The 15,435-nt window shown below is 41.6% G+C and overlaps 1 protein-coding gene across 1 annotated transcript in view; it reads left to right on the top strand.

Moving 5' to 3' along the window:
• The window catches only part of GUCY2F (guanylate cyclase 2F, retinal), an 89,964-nt gene extending 75,551 nt beyond the window's left edge, over positions 1 to 14,413 (top strand). The window contains exons 14-18 of the mRNA XM_030305999.1: positions 1,063 to 1,237; positions 5,583 to 5,681; positions 8,553 to 8,647; positions 14,149 to 14,237; positions 14,326 to 14,413. Coding sequence (XP_030161859.1) covers positions 1,063 to 1,237; positions 5,583 to 5,681; positions 8,553 to 8,647; positions 14,149 to 14,237; positions 14,326 to 14,413 — 546 coding nt within the window. The remainder of the gene's footprint in view (positions 1 to 1,062; positions 1,238 to 5,582; positions 5,682 to 8,552; positions 8,648 to 14,148; positions 14,238 to 14,325) is intronic.
• The last annotated feature ends 1,022 nt before the right edge of the window (positions 14,414 to 15,435 follow it).

Here is a 15,435-nt window from a genome sequence, read left to right as displayed (position 1 = left end):
TTGCCCTTATCATCTACCAGACAGGTTTTAAGTGCTTTGGCATATATTATTTAGTTCTTAGAAAACTCTATAAGGTAGGTACTGCCATTATCCTATTTTACAAATAAGGATACTAAAGCACAGAGAAGTTAAGTGGCTTCCCAAAGCCATGCAGTCTGTAAATGGTGTATCTGGGATTCTAACCAAGGTGGTATGACATCAGAATTTCATGGTCTTAACTATTGCACTCTGTGAGTGCAGTTGTCTAGAAGAACATGGATTTTAACTTGATCCAAACTTATCCTAGCAGAGCCTGACTGGCACATTTCATGGAAATCCTTTCAGCTTACTTATCTTTTGGATTTACTTGAAAAGCTTCAATTTACTAGTCACCTAAGAGTGAGGACAGTTCTGTTGGGAAGATGAGGAATATAGATTGCCTTTCTTTACAAGTATCCAGCTCTAACTGCCCCCTGCAAAGCAGTTGAGGGCACGTACTGCTCCTCCTTAGATAGGTAGCACCAGGAGAGGAGGAGGTAGCTGGTGGAAAAGACCCAGTTCTCAGACCCAAGGCAAAGCAGAAGGGACAATCTCTTCTACCTCCTTCCTCTCCCTTTCTCTATATTTGCCTTAAGGCTGCCCCAGCTCATTTACCTGAAATCATCTAGAGAAATGCTTTGGTAGAAGAGTGCCATATGCACATTCAGCTAGGGGCTCTTCCATGGAAACCCATGGGAGGTCCCAGAAATCTTCCCTTCCCGTTTCTCCAGGAATTACTTGGAGACTGATAGTTCTCTAGGAATGGCAGGAATCTGCAAAGTAGCTGCACCTATTTTAGAATCTCTGGGTGTGGGACCTATACATCAGTACTTTTTTTCCATAAAGCTCCTTAAATGATTCTAATGTGCAGCCAGACCTTGAACCACTGAGAGCCTTGCTCTGTCTTCCTCCCTTTACAAGAAGTAGGCCTCCATCATATTCCTTAAGCTCTGTGAAACATAGTCACATCCACATGTGTGCACACACACATGCATACAACACACACGTTATTTGCCTGCTAATTCTATTTCCCATAATTCCCAGGTAGAGACCATTGGAGATGCTTACATGGTGGCCTCAGGCCTCCCAAAGAGGAATGGCAGTAGGCATGCAGCTGAGATTGCAAACATGTCCCTAGATATCCTGAGCTCCGTCGGTACCTTCAAGATGCGACACATGCCAGAGGTCCCAGTCCGGATTCGAATAGGCCTGCATTCAGGTAACAGCCAGCTAAAGTAAGAAAAGACATTCCCATGTGCTTCAAGAGAAGGGTAGAAAGGTGGGGGAGGGTATTGCTTCCTTGATTACTGGCAGCTGGTTTACCCATGTATCTAGCGCTGCATAGTTTCTTTATGCCTACCCAAGTTTTACTCTCTCGCCAGCACCTGCACTACCCCAGTGGGCAGCAGTCCTTGTCCTAGGTCCCAAACCCTTTCAGTCTACCTTTCTTGTTAGAGCCAACATTTCCTATGTACCACAAGGGAATATTAGAAAAAGGATAGTACACCCCTGATTACTTTATACCTAACACTTCCCTCAACTCACTTTTATGACATACTCCTCACTCTCTGAATGCCTTTTCTCCTTGTGATTTAGTGGTTCTTTTAGGAATTCCTGCTCTCTAATTGTGGCTGCTCCCCCATTTTCTGCAGTGTTCTGAGTTGTGGTCTCCTTGCTCTCTGAACATCTTGATTTCGGTTTTGCAACCCACTCCAACCTGGCTTTCATTTCCTACCATTGTCTGATAATCTCTTCCGTCTCTTTCTGTTCCTTACATGTTGATATTCCTCAAGGTTCGGTCTTTCATCCACTGTTTTTCTCTCCTCACGTACTCTTCTCTCATTCACGTCTATGACTTAACTACCACTTGTACACTGATGGCTTCTGGCCCCACACCTTCAGCACAAGTGTTCCCTCTTAAGCTTCAGTTTTTGTTTTTTTTTTTAATTTTTTTTTTCAACGTTTATTTATTTTTGGGACAGAGAGAGACAGAGCATGAACGGGGGAGGGGCAGAGAGAGAGGGAGACACAGAATCGGAAACAGGCTCCAGGCTCTGAGCCATCAGCCCAGAGCCTGACGCGGGGCTCGAACTCACGGACCGCGAGATCGTGACCTGGCTGAAGTCGGACGCTTAACCGACTGCGCCACCCAGGCGCCCCTAAGCTTCAGTTTTGTCTTTCAAGCTTGCTGCTGAAATCTCCTCCTGAATGTCCCATGGAAATCCTTTCCACGGACATTAGACTCAAATCCAAAACAGAATTGCTTACTTCCTACATAAGCTTCCTCCTCTTCTGATATTTATTCTCTATTTCAGTTGGTGGTACTATCACTCACCTAGTTATTCCAGTTAGCCTTGGGAGTGATCCTCCTTGACTCCTCCCTCACCCTGACTTTCACCATTCAACCATTTACCAAGTCTTGGGCAGTTTACCTTTTATTTGTGTGTGTGTGTGTGTGTGTGTGTATTAAAAAAATTTTATTTAATTTATTTTAAAATTTACATCCAAGTTAGTTAGCATATAGTGCAACAATGGTTTCAGGAGTAGATTCCTTAATGTCTCTTACCCATCCCCCCTCCCACAACCCCTCCAGTAACCCTCTGTTCTCCATATTTAAGAGTCTCTTATGCTTTGTCCCCCTCCCTGTTTTTATATTATTTTTGTTTCCCTTCCCTTATGTTCATCTGTTTTGTCTCTTAACGTCCTCATATGAGTGAAGTCATATGATATTTGTCTTTCTCTGGCTGATTAAGGTTAGCATGATACCGTCTAGTTCCATCCATATAATTGCAAATGGCAAGATTTCATCCTTTTTGATTGCCAAGTAATACTCCATTGTATATATATGCCACATCTTCTTTATCCATTCATCCACTGATGGACATTTGGGCTCTTTCCATACTTTGGTTATTGTAGTTAGTGCTGCTATAAACATTGGGGTGCATGTGCCCCTTTGAAACAGCATACCTGTATCCCTTGGATAAATACCTAGTAGTCCAATTTACCTTTTAAATATTTCTTGAATCTGTCTTGTCTCTACTCAACTCTCACTGCTCAAGTCTAGGCCACAAGCATCTCTTATCTGGGTCACTGCAGTAACATTTCCTTGCTTGTACTCTTGCTTCTTTCTATCCATCCTTCTCGTAGTCATCAGCATAATCTGTGTTGACTTGTCTCACCTTCCATTAGACTATTCATTTCTTTAAAAAATTTTTTACATTAATCTCTACACCCAATATGGGGCCTGAACTCATGACCCTGAGATCACATGCTCTACTGATGGAGCCAACCAGGTGCCCCTACGCTATAAGCTTTTTGATGGCAGGAACCATATCTTACTCATGTTTGCATCCTGAATGCTTAGCACACAGCAAGTGTTCAGTATTTTTCTTTTAAAGAAAAGCCCTCATCTCTCATCTGTGCTTCAGTTTCATATCTCCAACCCTCCTGAGCACATCTCTTCTTAGATGATTCACCATTATTTTGAATTCAATATATCTAAAGCTTTAAGTCATCTTTTTTTATTTTTTTTAAATTTTTTTACTGTTTTATTCATTTTTGAGAGAGAGACAGAGTGCAAGTGGGGGAAGGGCAGAGGGAGAGGGAGACACAGAATCCGAAGCAGGCTCCAGGCTCCGAGCTGACAGCACAGAGCCTGACATGGAGCTTGAACTCATGAACCACGAGATCATGACCTGAGCCAAAGTTGATGCTTAACCGACTGAGCCACCTAGGCGCCCCTCAAGTCGTCTTTTTCCACAAACCATAAGCCCATGCCAATTTCCTCATGGTTGTCAGACAGCCAGCAAGTCTGTTGGTTCTCCTTTCATAACGTCTCTCTTTTATCTCCCCTTTCTGCCTCCCCATCATCTCCTCTTTTCCAGTACTCATAACCTTTTGCTTGCATTACAGCAATAGCCGCCTAACAGGTTTTCGTGATTTTTCCCCTTTCAGTGCATTCTGTACACTGATCTGAGAAGAAAAAAGAAAAATTATTTTCATCATGTAATACTCTGCTCAAAATTTTCTAGTGGTTCAAGTTCCTCCATCTTGAACAACCCAATATTCAATCTTGTCTCCAGTTTTTCCCTACCCCCTGAACTAGGCAGATTGTTTTCTCAAAGAACTTCCCAAAATTCCATGCTCAATCCAAACCACAGACCAGTGATTCATGTCCCTTTTTTCCTATTCAAATCCTACCTACCCATCAAGAGCCAAATAAAATCCTACCTTCTCCATTAGACCCTTCTTGACTGAACCATGTCCCCCAAAGCATCCCCCCTCCCATTTTCTAAACTATTATAGTATTTTTGCCTGTACCATTTATCTTACCTCAACCATACATTGTTTTGGGTTGTTGCTTAATTCCTTCCTGTTCAGTAGCTTTTTCTCTTCAATTAGATATAAACTCCTAAAGAACAGAGACCATGTGTTACATTTATTTTTTTATTCCCCTTGGTGCCTAGCTCAGTGCTCAGTGAATGTATATGAATGGGTGAGAAATGAATTAAAATGAAAGATGTAAGTTTTGTAGTTCTTACTGATTTTTATCCTTATAAATTAAAGAAAGAACTCTTTGAAGCAAAAACAATTACTTTATTTAATTAAGGAAATAGCAAAAAGGTAATGCTGAATAATTTTATTTTATTTTTAAAGTTTATTTATTTATTTGTTTTGAGGGAGAGAAAGAGAGAGAGAGAGAGAAAGAGAGAGAGAGAGAGAGAGAGAATCCCAAGCAGACTCTGTGCTGTCAGCGCTGAGCCCAACACAGGGCTTGATCTCACAAACCATGAGATCATGACATGAGCCAAAACCAACAGTTGGTCACCCAACAACTCAGGCACCCAGGCACCCCTATACTGAACAATTTTAAATAGAAACAGAGCATAGGCCAGAAAAGTAAGTGTGGAGAACTTTTTAGATACTCCTGAATTAGGACTTCAGTATGGTGGCTGGGCTTTTTTTCACGTAATGTTCACTATCTGAACACCTAATATGGGCATATTGAAAGGTAAAAATAAAAACATTCTAAGGACAAATAGAAAATATTCTTGGATTATCTATATATACTGCTTGTCTATGCCCCTAATACAAATGACTGAAAGTCAATTCTACTTCTTTTTAGATTTTCCAATTGTCTTAACAATAATTCTCTTGGGAAATAAGCCCCATGAGATCCCTCCTTCTAATCCTAAGACATATGAAAGGGTTACATTTTTTAATTGTAACAAACATGCTTGGATCCCAAGTCCCTGCCCAGACCTTTCTGGCTTGGGTTTTATGCTTTTTTGTCCCTGTTGACAGATACAAGCACCTTGGGTGTAACTGTTATTTGGAACAAGAGCGTAAATCAGAAAGGTAGTCATGTTTGCATCATTATAAATGTGCTTTCTTGTAGGGCAAAGGGTTTAGTACTCATTATAGCACTTCCTTCAGATTCCCAGAGCTATTTGGCAGCAACTTTGTTCTTTTATGCAGCAGCATTCCTTCCCTTGGCGGTGTTCCTCTATTAACACTGGATGTATACCTGTTGACTGTAACCCCAACCGACTGCTACTCTACAGGGCCCGTTGTTGCAGGAGTGGTGGGTCTCACCATGCCCAGATACTGCCTGTTTGGAGACACTGTGAACACAGCTTCTCGGATGGAATCAACAGGGTTACGTGAGTACCTAAGTGATGGGATCGGATTGGAAAAGTGATTATTCTTTGAGAGGAGGAAGGAGAGCAGGGTACTTGGGATTTTAATTTTTTTTTTAAAATAAAACATAATTTGAGAAGATTAAGGAGATTCTATACACATATTTCCTGGTCTCTAATCGCAAGCCAGTAGGGGGTGATGTTGGATTAAACATGTACCTTTCTTGTTCTAGAAATGAAGCTGTAGCTAAGTGACACTGAAATAGTCAATTTTCTCAAAGCAACTAAAAGTGTCCTTTGGGTAAAGAAAAAAATTGGCCAGCTGGGTGGGTTTGGGGAAGTCATGTTGAAAAGAGAAATAAGTAAGGGACTGGGAATTTTAGTTTTTCAACTAGTTTGTGGAGACATACCCAGAGTAAGCTGCCTCCTACAGTGCCATTGTTTGCTGCTCTAGTCCTCTTTCTGAACTAGTCAGGATCCCAGGAGTTCTGATTTTATCAAATAGCGCCCCCCCCCCTTGAATTGAGCTAGCAATAATCCCTCAACCTAAGGAGCGTGGAAATCTGAAATAATTAATTCCAATTTGCCTATATATGAAACCTTTAGTTTCTATTAAAACAGGCATGGTATCAAAGATACCATTTCTTCCCCCCTTCTTTGGGAATAAAACTGTACAAACCATTATGCCATCTGTCTGTTGCTGATAACTCTTTATTGGTTATTTACTGCCACTACTAAGGCAATGTCAGAATCACAATGTGCTTTTAACTTTATCATGGTTGAGCAAAGCAATTTGTTTATGCTAATATAGGAAAAGTGTAGAAAACAATAATAGGTTCTATATACAGTTTATATGGATTATATGTTTTAAAAACACTTAAGCTCTTAGCAACCCTGGCTCTGGCTGCTACTGGGCAAGACAAGCTCTTCCCAAACTCCAGCAGTATACACAAACTAGTCCCTGATGATATGGTGGCCTATATCACAGTGGGTGGTGCCCTGTCTGACCCCACTCCTCATCACTCATGTTCAGAAACAGGTTTGCACAATGGGTCCAGTCTTAGTCAATCTAGCCTGTGCGGCCATGATTAAGGAGGCAGCACGGAACTTAGAAGCTGTTGTCAGAATAAATTTTCTGGCATCTGGGAAAGTCTTCGAACTCCACAGACATGGCAGAAGCCATGGAAGTAGTCATCCAGGAAACGCTGCATGCATATGACTTTGTTCTTGAAGTGCAACCCAAGATGAAGTGAAATTGATCATGGAACCTCAATGCAGATTTGGCACGGTATTCTGGACTGATGTAAGCTTCTAGAAGACTGAAGTCATATTCTGGTCTGCACCAGGGAGACTCCACTCATTACACATTGGAAATACAGAGCTGAGAGAAGAAATTGAATTTTCAGATTTAAGCAGCACCTTGTCCAGTGATCAGCTAGAAAGAAGAAAATGGAGTGAATCATGCACAGCAGGTGTTTATTAAGCACTGACTGTGCAGGGAAGACATTGTGAGGGATACAAAGAAACATACACATGTAGTCACAGCATTAAAGGAGCTGTGAAATATGGCAGTAAGCTCCACACCTGATTGAAGATTTATAAAGAGGTAGCTTCATGTTGGATATGAGATCAGGACATGTCATAGGTCTATTGAAAAATTAATTTCATCAACGTCTCCTTTATGCCCAGTTGAATTAACTGGTTCTGGAATGGAAGTAACTAGTGACTCAGTCATGGCGTGATTCTCCTTGCCACACAACTGGATGCTTGTTGGAATGAGCTATCTCTCTCTTTTGACCTGGGTATTCCCCACTAGTAGGATTATGACTGACGACCAGATGCTAGTTGAATGGCACACATAGTGCTGGCTAGGGACACCCAGATGAACATGTGGCTTTTAGGGACCCTTTTTGAGCAGAGGTTTTGGGTAACCATGAGTTAGTGAAGAAGACACAAACAATACTGAACTGTCAAAAGAAGGAAAATTATTTTAAGTACATAAAGCAGAAATTTCTTGCAGTTCTTTCTAGCCATGCCTTCCGACTTTGATTGCTCTCAGCTTCTAAATGAATTATTTTCTCAAGTGTGTTTGTGAATGTCTTGAACTTTTATTTAAGACCCAACTTGAATAAGGTTTTACTTCATAGGATAATAGTTTTCAGGAAAGTCAAGGATTCTACCTCAGTTTATAAATGATTGTTCATCACCAAAGAATTATACTTGGTTTCTACATAAAATTTTTAGTTGTAATTCTCCATGTAGAACACTCTTATCCCAGGTTGGACACATTAATTGGAAAATAATACATTTGTGTGTATACACAGCTAGATGTATCCATCCAAAGGAAAGCTATAAATGCACAATTGCCACAGAATGTTGACAGAGGTCTTGGGACATTTTTCAGTGATGTTTTATTTTAAGTGCAGCAATACTGAAAGATAGTTGTATAGATGTGTATGAAGAAAGACACCTTTTTGTCTCTTAAGTAGGATATGTAGACCTTGGGAGCTCTGCTTTAGCAGCAGCCTGTGAAAGAAGCTGCTGAAGCCGAACTTCCCTCTGAGGAGGTCACATTTCAGCTGGGAGCACAGTAGTGGTAGCTGGTTTCTCAATCACAACCCTCGAGTTAAATTAACACCTTTCTATTGCACGACCTTTTATCTCAGATAGTGTCCAGGAGGCTGATAGGTGCTACACCTAACACCTTATTTGGGTCTGTTGAGGAAGGCCATCACTCCTTGTTCCTCCTCCTGTGAAACCCTAACTGAAGCTCTCTCTCAGGCACTTTTCTTAGGGTCTCATTCATTTAGAAGCAGGGGTATTTATTACATTAATATTTTTCTCATTGATTTTACCTGAAAGGATCCAGAGTCATTTCTGTCTTTCTTTTTACAGCTTATCGCATTCATGTCAGTCACAGCACCGTGACAATTCTTCAAGCTCTAAGTGAGGGCTATGAAGTGGAGCTTCGAGGAAGGACAGAGCTCAGGGTATAATGTCCTTTTGTTTTTTTAAAATCAAACCACTTGGACACACCTGCTTCTGGAGAGGTCATGGTCTGCTGAAAGAGTTTACCTGGATGTCTGAGATTTAGAGCTATAATTTGGGTAGAATATCCAGCCCTATTTTCAGTTCCCAAGAGATTGTTCCTTTTTTCCTCGGTTTTCTTCTCTTTAAGTATGGCTACAATAATGGGGATTAAGACTCCTGAATTTTTCAGACTATGAGCTGTATCTTTCTCTCTTAAAGAATTGCCCTGAATTTGGTTTTTCAATGATCTGCACTATTATTTACATTTTCTAACTTCCATTTTGTTTATTCTTTGGCAGTTCTAGACATTGTTCAATAAGCTAAAGTTATTAGTGAGTTTGGGCTTTCTATTTGCCTTCTCAGTGGCCACCCTTTCTAATTTTTCATTCACACCATTAACCTTCCATTTACAGAGAGGCTTTGTGTCTTTCCCCAAGGACCAGGAGGAATAAAGTCAGTTCCTATGAAAGACAAACATTTTGTAGCACATTTTCTCTCTGTTAGGACTATCAATTGATCTGGGATTCAGGATTAGAATAATTTCCCCCCTCCTTCCTCTCTTTCTTCCATCCGCCTTCCCTCCCATTTTCCTTCCCTCCCTCCCTCCATTTTCTTTCTTTCTTTCTCTCTTTCTTTCTTTCTTTCTTTCTTCCTTTCTTTCTTTCCCATCCCATCTCCACTGGATTCTTTTCATCTTCCTCTGGATAACCCCAGAGCCCCTGGCTGCCCCATTTATAAGAGACTCTATATATCTGATCATCTAACTTCTTCATTTTGAGCTGAAGAATCAAGGCCCAGAGAGGTAAAGTAATTTGATCAGGGTCACACAGTCATTTGATGGCAGAATCAGGCCAAAACCCAGGAAGCCTGAATTCCCACTCAGTACCCTTTCTATGATACCATTGCACAGGAAAATTATTTTCTCAATGATTATATTTGGGCAAAGCCACACCTGGGTACTGAGTGATGCACAATTTGTTTCTGTCATTGGTATGCCTTCCTCAAATGGCAGCGATTTACATGTGAAAGGATTTCAGAAGTTAAAGGTTGGAAGGCTTGATTCTAGTTGATCAATTCCTTTTCTGGCTAGTTCTAGTTTGTCTCCTCCAATAGATCCTAATATCTTCTAGCAGGTCATTTATGAGGGGACAGAGGTTCCTTTCCCACTTCTGCAGAGAACTCAGTGAGAGGATAGGAGTGGCAATATTACTTGAACAGTGAATCAAATCACCCAAGGCTTTTGTGATCCCTCTATATATTGTCATTTCTCAGTAGAGGAAGACAAAGGCAGCTTTATCTCCTGTGGCACTTTCCTCTCTGTATTGCTGGGAACAGATTCCCTCATTTAAAAGCTGAAGAGCTGAAGAGGTAACACTTTTGCAACTGAAAAGAAAAAATATACCCCCACCTTTATGGTTTTTATTGTACCCCAAATTCCAGTCAGAAATAATTGCATCACTGGGTGTTTTGAGTACAAAAGCAAGACTACATCAAAAGGGCCCTTTCTAGCTTCACATTTTCCCTTAGCCCAGGGAATTTGGGAATGTACTACAGCAAGTTGGAGGAAGAGGCAGGGAGAGACTTCCCCTAAAGCCATGTCAGGTCTTGCTTATTAAGGTGGTAGAGGCTTCCTGATTGAGAGGGAGATACTAAGAGAGAAGAGAGAGGGCCCCAGGGGAAAGGAAGGAACAATGAGAAGAAAGAAAAGAATAGGAAGTAAGACCCAAAGAAGGAAGGGAGAAAATGGGAGCTCCTTTCTGCCTCTGTACCCCGGTCCCCCACCAGAGGCAGGTATTGGACATTACATAGTAGGGACTGGGGGACAGGAGATTCCTTGTCCCTTGGGGGCATGCAATATATCCCCAATAAGACCATATCACCAGCACACTTCACAAATTCTGAGCCAATATTTCCATCCCTCATTCAGTCTGTGTTGCTGGAAAGCAAGGAATGCTTTAGTACATGGGTCAGAAGGACCACACTTGATAGACCACCAGGTGTGATGGCAAAGATGATGGCTGAAAGCATCCTCTCCTTCCAGCTGGTTGAAGTTTGAAATTCTTCCATCAGAGCCTCTTCTCTTGGGCTCAAGGATTAGATCAACAACACTCTTTTCCCATTCCATCTCCTTCATTGGAGTGATGACACTTTAAGTTGTTTCCCTTAGTAGAATCAAAGGTGTAGATTGGATTGGGTGAGAGAAGAAAACATAGTATAATTGAGCAATTCAGTGGGTGGGGGTTACAAAGAAAGCTGTCAGAATGAGGAAACTGAGGTAGATTGGGGGAGGACTCATTTAGAGGTGACAAGCTCAGCCTCTCTGGGGAGTTGTCTTACTGCCCACTCCAACTCCCTCTAGTCCTGTACTGGCAAGTGCTTAACTGGCCAATTCTGCTTTTTCAATATTTCTCTCCTAATGGCCTGGTGATATGTCATCTTATTACCTCTTTTCTTACATGATTCCTGTTTCAGTTACCATTTTTCTGACAAGTTGGAAGCTTCTTGCTGAGACCTTGTATATATCTAGACTTATCAGATGTGTTTACTAGGGCTTCTTAAGTAGATTTACATTCTAAAAAGACTTTCCCAAATGGTTGTTCTCAGCCAGTTTGTCCTTGCTGGAGGTGGACACCTGTGACCTTGTCTCTGAATTCTGGGGCTAAATAGTATTTGATTCGCAGACCCCTAAGCAGTAGTCTTGCTTTACTTGTGATTTCTTTTTTTCCCCCCAACCTCTTTCACCCCTACCCTCAACCCCTTACACACACATACACAAGTATACACATGTGTAAGCACATGCACACATATACGTACACACACACACACACACACACACACCAGCCATCAAGCTAAGAAGTAATGAGATTGTATTGACATAGTTACAAAGGTCAGAAGGTCTGGGCTGTAATTCTTGTCCCATCAATGACTCAATGTGTGACATTGGACTTTATCTTCTCTGTGCTTTCATTTCTTCACATAGAGTCCTCTTTTTTGTGTGTGATTATCAGGAGGCTCATTAATCACAAGGTTTAAAATTCCTAACGGTTGCTTTTTGGCCTCTAGACCTGTCCCTTGACTCCAGTGTGTTGGAAGAGCTCTATGGTATAGAAGGAAGAGCACTTAAAATTTGGAGTCTAAGACGTTAACTAGACTTACTGCGATGATCATTTTATAATATTGAATCATATTGTGCACCTGAAACTAATATGTTATGTGTCATTTATACCTCAATAAAAAATAGCTAAGTAATAGTAAAAAGAAAATAAATAAAACTTGGAGTCTAGTAAAATTGGTTTCAAGTTCTACCTATGTTTACTTATTGACAAGTCATTCAATTTCCACAAAACTTAGTGTCCTTATTTGCAGAATGAGGTTAATAATAAACCCACCTTCCAGAGTTTTTGTGAGAATTAAAAAAAAACACAGGAGATGCCGCAGTGTCTTAAAGGTGTCAGGCCAAAAATAAGATGCTATTATTTAGGAGAGAGGGTCTCTGTGACTGCCTAGGGATTGATACCAAGTCAAAGGGTTTTCTTTAGGTTTTGGTTGTTGCATACTTGTCCCCTGTCCCCCACCTTTCTCTCTCTTCAGCAGAATTTTGGAAGTAGGGTGGGTAAACAGAGCTAGGATTCTAAGAATTTTCCTGGATGGGCTCCAAAACCTCAGAGAGCCCCTGGGGCTCCACTGCATACTCTTTCATTTGGAAGCTTGCCTGAGTCCATAACACTCCCATTCTCTTTTGCAAGCATTAGTTTTGGCATCCCAGTGTGTCGCAGGACTCACCCAAATATCTGGACGATCCTGGCATCTACAAAGCTCCCTTGGGGATTGGCATGCTGTCCTGATAGCCTCTAGATCTCAAGAAAAACAGCCAAATATGCCTGGGGGTTGGGATCCTCAAGTTTGAGCTTTAAAAGCATGCTTTAGCTCAAAGAGGTCAAATGACACCTTGAGTATTCCAAGTGCTCAAGGGTTGAGTTTTTTAGTTAATTGAACAGTCTATTTACTGAGCAACTATTCTGTATGAGACACTGTACTAGGTACTGTGAGGAAGACAGCTTAGGAGGCAGAAGAGTTGGGCTTGTATTTAGAGCCCACAGCATGACCTGACAGTGTTTTTAACTACACTGTGAGCTCCTGAAGGACAGACCCATCTCTGTATTTCTAGACCTGGTACAGTAAGGATGGAATAAATGTAAGAATGAGTGATATGAGTATATTTTAAAGTTGTTCACTTCTTCTGAAAACAGAGTGGCTCCAAACAGCCCAATTGTTTGAGGTTTAGGGTGAGTTGGTTGCCAACTTGGACTGTTGTGGTATTCTCTTCCTACTTTCCTATACTGACCTTGTTCAGAGCCTTGAACCAAATATCTCCAAAATGCTTTGAGATTCTCCCATTAAACATGCTTATTATTATTATGGTTGTTGTCATTATTGTTAAGGAATGAATATATGTGATGTAAAATAGAGAACAATGGATTTGATATTTAAAGGGGGGAAAACTTAATTGGAGTTTCTAAGTTAAACAATTTAGAACTGTGCCAAATGAGATCAGCCAAGAGTGAGACCATATTTCAGATTAATGAGTTGGAAACACATCCCATTACTTTTCTCAGTCTTAGTAAACACATTTTTTTTCTTATGGATTGGAGGCAATGAGAAAACAGACAAAAGAGAATTGAAAGAGGAGAGTGAAACACAGAGAGGAGGGTTTATTGGAAAGAGGAGAGGGCAAAGCAGAGGCAGAAAATTTGGCTCCTCTGAGGTCATCACATAGGCTCTCGGGTGATCAGCTGGAGTTTACACTCTCTTTCTCTTCTCAGACCCATGGTTCTTGACAACCAAGGAATTGGGCTGTAGATGGAAGCCTCCCTGGGGTCTCTCTCTACCTGTAAGAATGCCTTCGCAAGAAGAAAAGAACACTACAGAAATGTAGACTTCTCATAGCAGCCAGGATGCCCTGGCCTTTAAAGTTGAACATCCTGCTTTCCATTTCTATTCCATTTTTGGGGTTTTGTGAGAGCCTTTGGATGGCGAGTACTTTGGGGAGGTAGACTCTGAATGTACGTATTCTAGATATGAAAGACAACAGGATGCCTAATGCCAAAACATAATGGCAGAAATGAGAAACAAAATCGTGAATTCAGCATTCAGAAGTTTGGTTACTATGAAGCCCAAAGATGGAGCTATGTGGCAGTGGGTAGACAAAACATCTGGATGACAGCTTGTAGTGGTGTTCACTTTTCACCTGCATGCTCTGTCAGCTTATGGAGCATGCCTGAGCCTCAGGTATAAATAGCAAGGAAGCTGTGTAGGAAGGAAGACTCCAGGGAGTGGTGACAGGGGAAAGCAGAGGCAATTTCTGAGCCAAACTAAGTGCTTCTACCCCATTGACCATAAGGACATCTTTAGGAAAATCAGTTATAGTGTGTTTAAGATTTCGTGTATTTTCTATAATAAGGGCAAAGGCACAGAAGAGACCTTCTGGCTGGTTGGAAAAAAAGGCTTCACAAAACCTCTTCCTGTGCCCCCACCAGTGGGCAAAGATGGGTAAGTAGAGTTTTGGCTTAATTAGAGTCTTCCCATGCTGGCTCTGCTTCACTCTCTTCACTATTTTTGTGTCTCTCCTGCCCCACAGGCAAGTAGGCCATGGCTTGCAACCAGTGGAGATTGCAGCCTTCCAAAGAAGAAAAGCAGAAAGGCAGCTGGTGAGAAACAAGCCATAAGGTAATGGCCAGCAGGAAGACAGAGCATGGGAGCTTGCCAAATTTTCAACACTGGGGCTCCCTTTGGCATGGGTGCCAGTCTCAGCCTACACTCGGTTGGCAGAGTGTGATGGAGTTGGTGAATTTCCAAGCTCCACTGAGTTGAGCAAAAACCTAGTCTGGAGGCCTGTTGCAGAGCAAGCTGCATCTGAGGGAGGTCAGCTGCCCTGTTCCTGAGAGAGACCTTTGCCTCCCGCACTAACACATTTGAATGTCAAACAAGCCTGGCCTCGTTATCCAGTTAATCAGGCAGGTGCACCTGTCTGTTTCATTGTTGAGTACCTGGACCACATGATGAGCCACTTCAGGTCTTTGTAGATTCACATCTATCTAAGCAACACAGCAATATTATGATGATCTTATTTCCTCAGGATCCATTGGCGAGACCATCTTTGAGGGGATGTTATGTCATTTCCTCTGGTGGCATGCTTGAGTGCTTCTGAGGTTGGCATTGCCAACCAAAATAAGACTGGTTACACCTTGACTGCCTGGCTTGAATTCAGGACCATTTCCCCCATCCCTCCTCCCCTACTAGAACGGTATGATTCCAGTAGCAACAACAGACTAATTATCAAGAATTCTCCCCATCTATTTATCTTTGAGGAATCTGTTGCCTTCTGGGGCTCCTATCAGCATCCCTTCTCTATCGTTCTTTCTTATTTTCTCTTTTATGGAGACTTTGACCCTAGTACTCATTTCTCCCTCCACATATTTTTGGAAATCACAAGCTTCTAAAGTAAACATTAGGGCATCTCCACACATTCCTGCTCCCTTGTTTCTTAGCATGTTTCAGAATAATCACAATTGTAGCAGCAACTACCAAATGCATCCACATACCTCCTATTTTCCCATTAGCCTCTATTGACTTTGTCAGATCTCTATAACTCTTTCTCTCCCAAGGAAACCCAGTGCATCTTCATTTCTGCAACTATCACAGGTACCGTCTATAAGTCATAATGCTCCAGAAAGGCTTCTGTACTGAG

Source organism: Lynx canadensis, chromosome X, assembly GCF_007474595.2.
Source record: "Lynx canadensis isolate LIC74 chromosome X, mLynCan4.pri.v2, whole genome shotgun sequence".
In the NCBI taxonomy this organism is placed as follows: Eukaryota; Metazoa; Chordata; class Mammalia; order Carnivora; family Felidae; genus Lynx; species Lynx canadensis.
The sequence above is the reverse complement of the archived record's forward strand: the minus strand, read 5'-3'. Positions and strand labels throughout refer to the sequence as shown.